This window comes from Theobroma umbraticum, unplaced genomic scaffold, assembly GCF_002168275.2.
Source record: "Theobroma umbraticum cultivar Fairchild unplaced genomic scaffold, ASM216827v3 scaffold_30.0, whole genome shotgun sequence".
NCBI classification, from domain to species: Eukaryota; Viridiplantae; Streptophyta; class Magnoliopsida; order Malvales; family Malvaceae; genus Theobroma; species Theobroma umbraticum.
Genome location: NW_018397254.1, coordinates 5,790,252 through 5,804,051, shown reverse-complemented (window position 1 = coordinate 5,804,051; position 13,800 = coordinate 5,790,252). Strand labels below are relative to the sequence as shown.

Here is a 13,800-nt window from a genome sequence, read left to right as displayed (position 1 = left end):
GAGATCCACTCAAATGCTTAACGTATTATGATCAGTATCATTTCTGTATTAGATTTCTCCTTTTTTTTCAATTCTGTATTTTTATCCCATATCTGTCCTTGCATTTGAAGTAGTGACAGCTGATGTCAAAAGTTTGGAAGGTTGGGTTCGAGCAGAAGCAGAAAAGTATGCAGCTGTAATTGAGAAGAGGCATCACTTGGAACTGGATGCTTTTGCAGAACAAATGAGACTGAAAGATGATAAGTTAGAAGCTTTTCGTTGGCGGCTGCTGAGCATGGAACTAGAATCGAAGCGGCTGCAGTCTCATGTCGAAGGACTGAACCAGGATGTGTCACAGCTCAGACAGGAAAATATGAAATTGGAAGCCTTGCTACTGGAGAGAGAAGAAGAATTGGATTCCTTGAAGGAGCAGTTTGCGTCACAATTAAAGCCTCTGAGTTGTCAGAAGACGAACCTATTAAATTTATCACTGCATGATCCAGCATTAACACATGATTCCTTTTGGCCCAAAGTCAAGTTTATCAAGAAAAAGTCAATTGAGAGGGAGCAAGAAACAAAAACAAGTTTGCTAGATAGGTCTCAAGAAAGACATCCCGAGAAAGAAGAGGTAAACCCATCTTACAACGACTCCAAAAACATCAGATTGATAGTCCAATCACCTGAAAAGGAGTTCGAAGAGGAGAGAGATATTTCCAACCCAGGTCCAACTCAAAAAGAAACTAATTGTTCAGTAGAAGTCGATTCTGCTGACAAGTCAGCATTACCTGTTCAGTCCCTGAGTAAAACCAAAAATACCCTCTGGAGGATGGATCTTCAAGCTCTTGGAGTTTCTTACAAAATCAAAAGGCTGAAGCAGCAACTTCTTATGGTTGAGAGATTAACAGGAAAGCAAGAAAGTGGAGAGGATATGGAAGGCGATAACAATGGGATGAAGGGCTTCCTGTCGTTGATATCTTTGCTAAATAAACAAGTCAGCCGCTACCTGTCCCTTCAAGGGAAGACTGATGATCTCTGTAAGCGGATGGTAAGCTCAGATTGATTTCTAATTTTGTGGATGTTGCTTTGGCTTTTACTGATCTCAATATCTTTCACTGGTGATCAGCAACTCTTTTTCTACGCAAATTTTTGAACATTTTCTTCTCTATATGTTGTTCATCACCAGGTTCAAACTAATTTCGAAAACGAAATCAAACTTCTTCATTTACTTTACAGTTTCACTGGCATGTATCAGTATTTTGCTAGTCAAATAGATTGCTATGTGCTTATCATCATCTTCAACAACAATTTTCAGCATGACAATGATATAGACTCGAGTCAAGGAGATTGCAGCACTAGAAAAATGAAAGGAGATAGTAAAACACTGGAGCATTTCCTGGAGGAGACATTCCAGCTGCAGAGATACATGGTTGCAACAGGTCAAAAGTTGATGGAAGTTCAATCCAAAATAGCCTCTGGGTTCATCGGGGTGGAGCTTGACAAGTCAGCCACCTTTGACATGAAGCGCTTCGCTGATAATATTAGATCTCTATTTCAGGAAGTTCAAAGAGGTCTTGAGGTTCGAATAGCTCGAATCATTGGAGATCTTGAAGGGACATTGGCTTGTGAGGGAATGACACATTTTAGAAGGTAGTAATGATATATATTATATGGGTGAAGCTCAAGATAAGAGTTCCATATTCTGCTGAATTCTGTATTCCAATTTTTGTATATACAAATTCCTTAATACAATTTACTAAAACATGAATGGCCTGAATTTTACGTTTTCTCTAAAATTGTCAATGGGTAGGGTACCTGTTAATTTTGAAGTATTCGAATCTGAATCTGAATCCAATTAAAAAATAGAGTACTTGAACCTTGATAATTATTAGAATATTTTTTAAATTTACTACTCTAACCTGAACCCTAATACATACTCACTATCCGATAATTATCCAAACTCGTTTAAAAACTCGATTATGTAAAAAAATTATTAACATACTCTTCATGGATACTCAATTATCTGGACTCGAATTCGTATCCGTATTTATATACAATAATATTTCGATTTATATTTCATATAATTTGTTAATAATTAAATTTATAAAAGCATATAAATAATAAATTTTAAATTTAAATAATCAAAAACAAATATCTCAAATATCAACTTAAATAATTAAAAATAAATATTTGAACAACAACTTAAACATTACAAGTTTAATTAACTATATGGGTTTGTCCATGAAATTAAATAAAAAACTATATTCTAAAATTATTATAATCTTATATTTTTTTTACTTATATATTATATAAGTTTATATGCACAAAAATATATATTATAAACAATAATATTATAAGTTATAGTTTCTTATAACGTTAACATAAAATAAAAAATAAACATAATTATATTTAAGGTATAGATACTAAAAGTATATATATAATAATAATTATATTTTTTATAAATTAACACAACATATAAAATATATGTATTAAAAGATATTACAAGTTACTTAATAATTATAGTTTTATGAATTAATTTAATTAATGATATGAGTTTATCTTTAATTATATAAAATCTGATATTGAGTACCCAAGAGGTGATACTCAAACTCGATTCGAATAGTAATTTTACTATAAGAACGAGATTATAAGATACCTTAATCCTACATAATCGAATCGAATACTGCAAATACTTTGTAATAGAGTATCCATTGACATCTTTAATTTTATCCATTTCAAATCATAAAAAAGATGTAACTATGAGGTAGTTATAGATAAAGAGAAGACTTAATACATAAAAAAATATTTTTTAATTATACATAATTATTCAAATAAGGTTTTAACTTTTATGGTGTTTAAATAAATTTTTTATTTTTTATTTTAAATAAAATAATTTTTTAAAATTAATAAAAATATAACTATATATAATTTTTAAAGAAAGTTGTCATTCTTTATCTGCATGATTTTCAATGTGATTTATTAACATGTCTCGATAATGGATGAGGTTGCCAAGTGACATGTGACGTGTTCTAATAGTGATAGTCAATCGCAATCACATAAAAAAAGGGTACTTCCTTATTCATGGAAATATAAAATTAAAGTTCGTTTAATTCAAAAATCCTTTATATACAAAAGCCTAAAAAGAAATCAATTAGTAAATTTATTTGTTAAACTAATTAGTAGCAACTATTTATTGCGAACATTTAATGAAAACAAAGTTCAAAAAAAAAAAGAAGAAGGGATTGATCCCACCATATCATCAATCATGCAGTCGACTATCAAAAGCCTTTACATGGAGGAATGAATGTCAGTGTCAGGTTAGAGTCTCAAACTCCCAATCTCCTTTCCTCCTTAGGCCGGCGATCTTGATGTTCCTCCACTTCAAAAATGGCCTAACTTTTTGGTGATTCCATTACTTTTACCAAACATGTGGGCGACGCATTTGCATCTCACCGAACCAAAACATCTAGAAAAGAAAGTGTTTCTTCTTTTACGTAACTGTGTTTTTATTTATTAAAGGAGTCTTAGCTTATATATTTTCTCATTGTTACATACAATATTTTATGAAGGAAGAAGCGATCACATGGGTCACGGAAACACATGGATTAAATTAGGCCCGCTAAACAGGTGATCAACCAATGTCTTGGGTTCAGTCCAAGCTTCACTAGGCCCAAAAGGATACACGAAAGCCCTGGACTGAATTGAACAATGCTAAAGTTAGCCCACCTTTGGATCAAACTACAAATAATGGGTCAAGGCTCTCTACTCCTCCACCAGAAAAAAGGTATAATGTCTCTTAATCAACACAGAATGTTGTACATGCTAGTACTTGTAATAAATGGCTGTACATTACTACACCGTACATGCCAATTGGTGAAGATATTGATTATCACTGATATTCATGTACCTACCAGCTTTATTCCAAAGAAACCATTAACTTCAAATGTAATATGCTTGCTATTGAGGGCATTAAGGACTTGGTCAAAGATGCTGATTCGCATTCTAGTCATTCAATGCTTTGGCGAAGGGCTTATTACGACTAAGCTAACCACTCGAAACTTCTACTATTATCATTTTATTAGATTAAAGGCTAAGGGGTTGATAGAGTCGGAAGATAAACCAAATGAAAAAAATAAAGAAGCAAGTGCTGAAACCCTGTCAAATTTCCAAGAAAGGAAATGCCTGTCCTCTTTCCATTGCTCTGGGAAAATATACCCTTATATCAAGGACGAAAAAAAATCTATCTACAAGGCAACTATAATGTTCTTTTCTCCATCCCCTAACAATATGTTCAGTTTCAAACATGTACCCTCCATTAAGATCAATGTCATTACGCTATTGATTGAACCGTTACGCAGTTAATAATTTGCCCAATAATTCCCATTTGCACTCAGAAAAGGGCAGACTGGATGGCTTTTTCACCAAGGTGGAATTTGTTCAAAGCATGTAATCAGCAGACTAGTTCAGATTCCACACTCTATATATGGAGACGGTTCCACGTGAAAAGAAACACTGCAGACTTGGGGGTTGAACAAAATTAGATCTGGCCTTTGTTGCTTACTTGGAAAATTGCCAATCACAAGCTTCAGTAAGAATCCAGACCTTATGTTGACATAAAATCAACTCATTTTATTTCCGCCATCAACTCACATTCAATGCCCTCAACCACTCAATGCTCGGGGCATTGGTGATTTTGGGTCTAAATTAACATTGATGGAGTCCAACTCAGTACACTTTATGCCCCGTATTCTACTTCCATCTTGGCCCGCACGAGCGGCTGGAGATGGAGAGTGAGGCAGAGGAGTGATATCTACATTAGCTAGCACCTCCTCGTTATTTATTTGAGGCCTACATTCAACCAATTTATGCTGATATGATTTGGATATAAGTAACAATCGGATTAAATTTATGGTCACCTGTAGAGAGGTATGGGTGAAACTGAAAGATTGGACCTCTCCAAAACGCATTGATTCTTTCGATTTGTGACTTTTCCTCAATGGGGACCCATACATTAGATGCCAGGCTCATACTACAAGGCAAATAAGATGTGACCCAAGTAGAGATCGCAGTATCTGTTTGAGCCTTTCAGAGAGTGGAGGAAGATCCTGATCGGGAAAGGCTTTGTGTGTCTCTGTCACGTTGAATATTTTCCTGCATTTCCGTGTGCTCCTCATTGCTGCATCATTATGGGGGGTCTTTAGCAATTAAGCAACATCCCTTGTGTAGTAAGATGGTGAACAGAGGCACTCATGCTTCATTTGACAAATGGAGAATTGCCCTGCAAACCAACGTGAAATATTGGCGAAAAAGTTGCTTGTGCCTTGGCAGGGACCGTGGTGCGGAAAAGAATTGCTGATAAATTTTGTTTTCTAACAAATTTCTCACAATTAAAAATAAATAAAAAAGTTAAAATAAAAAAACAACATATTAATTTATTTTCATCATAAGCTTAGCTTTATAAAGACAATAATGGGTTACCATACGGTTATAAAGAAAATATCGTAAAACTAATAGGAATATGAAACGTGTGCTTTAAAACTGTATTCCTTTTTTGACCCAAACACAAACAATAAACGTGATCTTTTAAAGAGTCACACTTTTTTATAACATTAAAAACAATACTATATGATTTAATGAATCACTTGAGCCATTTACACGTGATTGTCTTCCTTCTTGCAACAAAGGATCACTTGGGGCTAACAACAATGAAAAAATATCTCAATGCACGGACAAAACTTATTTTCTGGCACACCTTTTTAACTTAAATTTTGTACAAACCTAGTTTTGATTTGAAAATGAAAAATTTATTTTTGCCTAATCCCTTGGTGAAGATATTTGCAACTTGTTCATTTGTGTTGCAATATTTCACATTGATTTCTTCACTCTTTACAGCATCTTTTATCAGATAATATCTAACTTTGATATGCTTGGTACAACCATGTTGTATTGGGTTCTTGACAGTGATTATTGCGGATTGGTTGTCATGTTAAATTGTTGTCCCACAAACCTGTTTAAAATTCAAGTCATTTAGAATTTCTTTTAGCCAAAGTGCATGCTTGACAGCTAAGGTAACAACCATGTATATATTCAGTTTAAATAGAAAATTGAGCCATTATCAAGTGAGAAACAAAAATCTGTAATGCTTTTGACATCATATGAACAACCAACACAATTATTATCACAAAATCTCATAAGTTTTCCACTTGAATTTATATTTTACCGTTCCTTTAACATATCATAAGACTCGTTTTACTGTTATCATCTAAGTTTTAGATGATGAGGTTGAAGAGATAAAAAAAAACGGTAAACAAGAAAAAGAGCGGTGGAGAGACAGAAAAGTAAAATATTTTATTTGTTATTTAATTAATTATTATAAACGTTTTAAGGGTTTAAGGGTTTCAGTGGTTTAGCTTTGCAGGTTGTTTTCGTGTGCCTGCAAATGTGGATTTGATGAGGTTTGGTGGCTGCTTAACCTCCTGCTTTTGTAAAGTTGTAAATGGAATGAATGTTTTTCTGTTTATTAAAAAAAAATCCTATAATTTACCAATATTTAACTTATTTTTATATATAATAAAATTTTAAAATAATTATTAGTTTAGAAGTAATTCAAAACTAGAGCCAAAACACAATCTTTATATGGTTTATCCTTTAATCAAAAGTGAGTGGATAAGTGCCTAAAGCCATGAACCACCTTAAAAGTTGATTATAAATTTTGGATCACGTAAACCACCTACAAGTCACGAGATCACTTTAAAATCAATCCAAACGCATTGATTCAGAATGGTTTATGAGTGATCTTTGGACGTGGATCATTACTTACCATAAGATCTAGGCATTGAAAACGCCAAATACGAGAGTTGCTTGATTGATTTGGCCGTCAGAAGCCTCATATCAGTGTTTTAGTAGTCAATTTGAGTCGCTTGCATACCATCAATTCTTGTCGTCAAAAATGCAAAATATATATATAAGAAAATAATAAAATAGGAAAATAATATTGTTAAAAGAAAAAATAAATGAAATAACAGTACAAAATAATAATTATTCTTTATCCATTTCTTAATTATCATTTCACCAATCAATTATTAGAAATAATATTTCTCTTCTATTTCATTCTATAAACTAAATTATATAATAATAATAATAATAATTTTTTTTCTGTTTTATTTTTACATAATAACTCTTTCATTCTCTTTATTTTATTTGGTGAACCAAAACTCTTTGTTACAGAAGATGTGACATCCATTGGACCCTAAAACTCTGCAGACTCAATCCACGTAGCTTTATGCTGTTGTTTTTTCTACGTAAGTTAAGGATAAAACGCGGACGTATAGGAATAAAGTATTCAAACATTAAAGCATTTTACTGAAAAGTAAAGAGACACGACGGTTATTCACCAATCTGACCTACTTATTTTAGTCAGATTATTGAAACTGATCCTAGTAATTAAGCTCATCACTCGTTTAATGTAATTCCGTTCCACCAGGAACGGCGTGTTCTTTTTTTTTTGGTTACGTGAACAAAATCCAGAGCCTTGTAGCTTGAAACTGTTGTTTGGTAAGCTGAGCCTAGAAAAATTTATGCTCTGACGCAGTAAAGTCGCTATCATATCAACTATAAGCCTTAACTCCTCCTCTGATCATCTCTTTCTTTGCGTAGGAAAATTAGTTTAGAATTTTCAAGATATCCGGCTTTTCTTGTAAAGCTTTTGACTCGGACACATTGGGATCGACCAGTCTTTTTGGGTAGATATAGTTAGTAGTTGTAGATACGTATGCAGTGTCGGTCCTTCTCCTGTTGCGGTAATTTCATAAAAATCTCTTGTTAAGTGGAAATTAGAGGATTTCTAGAACAGTCAATTTCATTCGATACCAACAATATAGGAAATATTAAATATAATGTGCTGTACTAGTTGTATTTTTCTACATAATTAAAACTTGATTACTACTATAGTACTCGCCGGCTTGATTTTCATAATTAAACAAATGATTTGATTAATTATTCTGGGGCCTTTTCGGACCTTTTGGATGTTGTACTTAACTTGACCTGTCCAGGCTCAAACCTAACAGCTAGGTGACTTTTCAAACGATCGATCTTATATCTTAATCTAATCGGGACTGTTGATTGTCACTTTTAACCAATCAAAACTAGAAGGTTTCTCCGTACGTGGGACCCTCTTCGAGCCAAGGGCATTTCGTGAAGTATATTTTTTCAACGTACAAGCCAAACGGGTAAGAAAAACCTGGGCATTTTCTCGTGAATAAGAAGCGCCAGGAGCGTTGCCGTTGTTGCTGTGATCCTTGCAGTTCACATTCATCGCCACCCTCTTTTCCCCACTCTTTTTCTCTATGAACTTTGAAACCCATTTTCTAACTCTATAAATACTGAAAAGCCCCGCAGGAAACAGAACTGGATATTTTATAGTGTGAGAATAAAACGTTTGCATGATCAGGTTTCTAGGGTTAGTGAAAAATGAGGTCAGGGGAAGAGTCTGAAACACCTTCTACACCAAAGCTTTCTCTATATTCATTTCCGAGTAAGGCAAAAGAGCCATCAGGGATGCAAACATCGCCGATCCACACCTCAGTTTCGATTCCGTTCCAGTGGGAGGAAGCGCCAGGGAAGCCTAGGCCCTGTCCCAGCACTGATACTACCAGTACTCAATCAAAGCCCAAAAGTGCAAGGTGCTTGGAACTGCCTCCGAGGTTGTTAGCTGAGGCTAAGGTTGCCAACATGCCATCTCCAACAACGGTCTTGGACGGACCTGACGCGGGTCGGTTTGTGTCTTACACGTTGTCGTTTAGAAAAGGAGGGTCTTTTAGGATACCGGACAACAACAAGAGGGTGAATAAGGACAAGGTTATCTTTGGATCGAGTAGGTGGGGGAGCTTTAGAAAGGCTGGACGAATTGTTCAGGGAAGTTTTGACTTTTCATCCACTCCCGTTGTTGATGGTGGTGGCGGCGGCAGCAGCGGTGGCGGTACACAGGTGAACATCACAAGGGTTAGGAGGAAAGGGAGCTTATTAAGTCTTTCTCAAGCCCGGTCACATGTATTGGTAAGTACTAAAACCAGCTTTTCATTGATGATCTGTTCTCCTATTAGTTGCTATCTCTTTACCTTCTTTTTTTTTTTAATTATCCACGTAATGTTAGGCATAAAAGATACAATAATATCTGAGATCAGGTATTGTCTTTACATATTTACAGTTCTCAGACTTCCATCTGATACTTTTAGATAATCTCTATATCTCTTGCTGATGAAATGGTTTTTCTGTTCTCTACTTACTTGTATATATCAGAACTGCACTTCCCGTTTTAGTTTCTTTCCTGGAAGTAGTTTTGCTAACCTTTACTCTTTTACTTCTGAATTGAAGCACCAAATTATATGACTTAGGAGAGGTGCTCATATCTATGAGACTGATCTACGATTTCTTATCTGCATTACCAAAAAAGGGGGCAAAATCCTTTGGTATATTGTAAGGCTAGTACAATTAGACTGCATATCGGATAGTTCTAGACAGGTGAACTGAGCAATTGCTCTTCATATTCACATTCTATTACTACCATTATCTACCAAATTAATGAGCATTTAGTTTCGGTGCCAGCATTCCAGAAGTGATTCAACCGCAATGTGAAAGGAATGGGCAAAAGAAAGTATTAATCCCTTATGTGTAGAAATTGATATATCTCCCCTGACTTTTCAAATGTGCTCTCTTTCCCCTGCCTTTACATTTTTCTGCTACTTGATGATTCGCTAATCATTCAACATATATATATATATATATATATATATATATATATTACATAACTGCAGGCAAGCATTTATGAGAGCTTTAAGCAAGTGGTCCCATGGAGACGCGGGCAGGAGAAAATAAAGAAAAAGGCGTCGTGAATGCATTGCCACCGACTGATGTGTGACATCAGTTACAAATTTTGTATAGGAAAAAAAAATGAAAATTTCAAGTTATTTCGTTCGTCTCTTATTATGTAATAAGGAATACTTAGAGCCCTAAGCTTCACAATATGTGATGGATCTGATGGTTTACTTGGCATAAACCATTGGGCAGTTAGGTTTCATTTGTTCTTCATAAATGAGATAGAAATTTAATCTCAACCATCTGATCATATAATGTTGATCAAGCCGGTCTGGTACAGAACCACTGTGGACAAAGTAGATCTCTAATGTTTTTGATGTATATAGTATAGATATACTTCTGAGATTAATTCTACCATGTATACTTATCTAGAAACTTTGATTTGGTCAATTGGCATTTCTGATCATAAATTTCTACAAATGGTTATAATTCAAACCTATACCGATCAGGGGCAGCTGTGGTGACTATACTATATATGACAGAAAGTAAACACTAAACAAAATAGCATTGCGGTCAATAATAAGCTGCTAGGGACCTTCTTTTCTTGTAATTAGCTTTGAAACAAGCCTGCCTCAGCTTCTTTGTTCTCTCAGTCAATTCCATGTCTGGCAGTTTTTCAAGCAACCTCCTGTGTTCCTCCAACATCATTATCTCCTTAGTCAATCCAAGCTCCTAATATAAAAGTAAAAGACGAATAAGTTCTTGACTTGTAGAGTGGAATACCCATTGTTCTTGTCCAAACAAAATGAAATATAACAAGCATGCCTGCATATATTTACATATATATATCTATATCTATATATATACACACACACACAATAATTGTATAGAATAAGTCTTCAGGCTAAGTGATAGACTTTGGTGAAAGCTCACGCATATGGGCAAAGATGAGTGGTGTCAATAACGGCGAATTAACACCACAAACAGTTTCAGGGGTTCCAATTAATTACCGTTTGTTTAATGAGTGTCTACATCCTCACGTCGTGTTCTAGAATGTAATGTAACCCTTCTTTTTTTTTTTTTAGAGGAAAGTGAATATGATATAACTACTATACCCTTTTTGCGCCTAAGCTAATGTAATATACTAAAATTTAAAGCTTCTTTTGCAATTTTATTTCATGGTGGATGCAGGTAGAACTACATGCAGGCTGTAGCCTACTTAGCCTACTTAGCCTACTTTCATACCATTCTATCTTGAGTGAATTTGTTCATGAATAATGAAGAACACAACTTTGAATTAACCAAAGGTTTCATAATTACCAACTACTTCTTTATCTCAAGCATATATTGGTTCCACTCATCACTCATGGTACATAGTTTATCCGATTCAAGTGAAATGTGTGTACACTAATTTAGAACCAGAATTTGACTGTAACATATGCATGCATGTATATACCTTGACATTGTTAATGAGGGCCGTCAAGCTCTTGATCTTCCTATGAGGCCATCTCATGATGTTAAGTTCCCTGCACCTCTTCTTCAACACAGTCAGCCCCACGTTCATCTCTTTAGCTGCTCTCGATATCGGGAAATCGAAATACTTCTGAATCTCATCTAATTCCAATGGGGCAGTCCTCTTTCTTCCACTAAGTCTCCTTTGCTGACCATATCCGCTTGAAGCCCCATAATCACTTTGGATCACAGTCACTGTTTCACTTGAACCACCCATATTAGTAATATTGCCGCAATATTGCCCCAACGGACCAACCATTGTCTTTAGTGGCTTTGCGTCAACCAGGATATCTTCATGCAGTGATGGCAGAGTACTGGTGTTCTCAAACAAGGCAAAGTCACCGCTTATATCTTCGAAATCCTTGAACTCAAGATAATCGGTTCGGCTAGGCAGTGCGAGTGAATTGAAGTTATAATCATTGAAGTCGTAAAAGCCGTCCATTTCAAAAGGCGGCAATTCTAAAGCCCTGCATAAAGAAAAAGACCCATTAAAGAATTGAAATCTGTAAGTCAAAAGAAAATAGTAAAGTAACATAGAACACTAAGCATATCTTACGTTCCGAATGGGTTTTCTTCAAAGTTGAACCAGTCAAAATCAGGTGCATTCACCAACTTTGGAAAATTAAGATTCGTAGAATCCATTGAGAGATAAGGAGAGAGAGACGACGGGGTTAGAGAGTGTGGTGGGAAAAAGGGTGTCTATATATATAAACAGGAGGGGGATGCATTATTGAAGTTTGTGCACACGTCTAATAAGTTACACAATTTTCATGGAATGCACTAAATATGATCATTAATTAGTGAACAATTACCAATCACTAATAGGGGCGCTGCATCATGATGATGATCATCATCACTTATATCTCTTTATTGTCCTTTTTCAAAGATTATATCTCTTGGATTTTACACCTTGAAATTTCAAGCCATAACCTGTCATCATTTATCTTCATTTATTGTCCTTTTCCAAAGATTATATCTATTTGATTTTACACCTGCCGAGTTCAAGCCAGAACCTTTTTTTTATCTTTGTGTTTGCAGTCATGCTTAACAAACCCTGCAAACTTGGAATCTATGTGTAGGTCCTATATGAAAGGAAGTATGCCCTAGAGAAATAAGAAATGAACAACTCTTGCATGAAAGGTGTTTTTCTTTAATTTAGAAAATGTTTCTGAAGGATTTTTTTTTTTGGGGGTTTTTTCCTAAGGAAAGGGAGTGAAAAGAAGAATTAAATGAGAGGAGGTTATAGAACGATTAACGAGGTTGAGGTGATTAAATTCAATTAAAAATGGGCATAAGTGAGATAGTTACTAATTTAATGAGTTTACACCCCATCATCTTTATCTTCATCATTTTATAATTTTTAAAAGTCAACGTTATTGAGATACTGATTCGGGTTTGGCTGTTTCCATGGGGTTAATAATTGCTTATAACTCTTAAACCGGATATTATCAATTTAATATTTGATGTAATATATATTTGAAAAAAATCGAATAAACCCTTATACTTTTATTACGTTTAATCAAGTTTTTATATTTTTATTTTGAATCAAATAAGTTTTTATTTTTATATCAAATAAACTCTTAAGATTAATTATTAATTTAGTGCAAATGTCATTTATTATTTTATAGATGTTGACATATATCATAATTGATGATGATATAACATGTTGATATGTTATAAGTGATGATGATATGACATGTTAATTTGATATGATAATATAACAGTTTTCACTATCTACATCCATACCATATAAATATAAAATGAGAAGTGTCATTTTTACTAATGTTAATTAGTTAATTATTAATCTTAAGGACTTATTTAATCCAAAATAAAAATATAAAAAATTTAATTAAATATATTACAAAAATAAAAATTTATTTAAATATTTTAAATAATTTAAAAACTTATTTGAGTATTATGCTTTAATATTTTTAGGGGTATATTACTATGTTACTCTTCGCTTACCTTTCCATTTTTTTGGGGTGCATTTTGCAATTTAAATCTTTGTCTTCCATTGCTATGGGCCAAATATCGGTAAGGCCCTGATGAAATTGGGGTTTATCTTGCAAAGCCTTATATTTGAAATTCACCGGACTCCGACCACTAGCAACGAAGGAGCCCAAGAAAATTGGGTCCGAGCCCCACTGGATTCTTGTGCAGCCCAATGAATATGTACACCAACCGAACATTTGCTTCCACAAAGAACGTAACAAAGGAAAGGAGAAGCAACGATGCACAAAAGAAAAGAAAAGGATCAATCATTCCAGGCCTTAGTGGGACCTATCCCAAGTTCCCACCAATCACGGCATGGATTACTCCACAGAATGCAAACTGGATTAAACTAATACCACCATCACCAATCACGAATTCAAAAGTAGAAAGTCCAATTCCACGTCCAGGGAAAGAAAATTCTTTATATAATAATAAACATAATCAAAGGAGGCTCCACTACATGTTCATATTATGATATGCATATATTTTGGTATGAAAAATATCACT

The 13,800-nt window shown here is 34.3% G+C and overlaps 3 protein-coding genes across 8 annotated transcripts in view; 2 read left to right on the top strand and 1 right to left on the bottom strand.

Annotated features, from left to right (window-relative positions):
- The window catches only part of LOC110412808 (Ribonuclease P protein subunit P38-like protein), a 3,997-nt gene extending 2,225 nt beyond the window's left edge, over nt 1-1,772 (top strand). For 3 of the 6 annotated variants that reach the window (XM_021423445.2, XM_021423437.2, XM_021423453.2), the window contains exons 3-4: nt 111-1,024; nt 1,292-1,772. In XM_021423445.2, the coding sequence (XP_021279120.1) occupies nt 111-1,024; nt 1,292-1,630 (1,253 nt within the window). In that variant the 3' untranslated portion in view covers nt 1,631-1,772. The remainder of the gene's footprint in view (nt 1-110; nt 1,025-1,291) is intronic. The other 3 variants (XM_021423475.2, XM_021423467.2, XM_021423459.2) reach the window with 3 other exon arrangements.
- A 6,451-nt stretch (nt 1,773-8,223) lies between these two features.
- Nucleotides 8,224-10,224, top strand: LOC110412845 (uncharacterized protein At4g00950). Its single transcript, XM_021423487.2, is given in 3 exon segments — nt 8,224-9,030; nt 9,789-9,861; nt 9,864-10,224. Coding segments are annotated over 3 exon segments (687 nt in total). The 5' UTR covers nt 8,224-8,445; the 3' UTR covers nt 9,893-10,224.
- Nucleotides 10,225-10,362: 138 nt separating this feature from the next.
- On the bottom strand, nt 10,363-11,943 carry RKD4 (RWP-RK domain-containing protein). Its single transcript, XM_021441877.1, has 3 exons — nt 11,858-11,943; nt 11,246-11,768; nt 10,363-10,521 (listed from the first exon to the last, which is right to left on the bottom strand). The coding sequence occupies exons 1-3, from the start codon at nt 11,941-11,943 to the stop codon at nt 10,363-10,365; spliced, it is 768 nt and encodes a 255-aa protein (XP_021297552.1).
- Between the last annotated feature and the right edge of the window lie 1,857 nt (nt 11,944-13,800).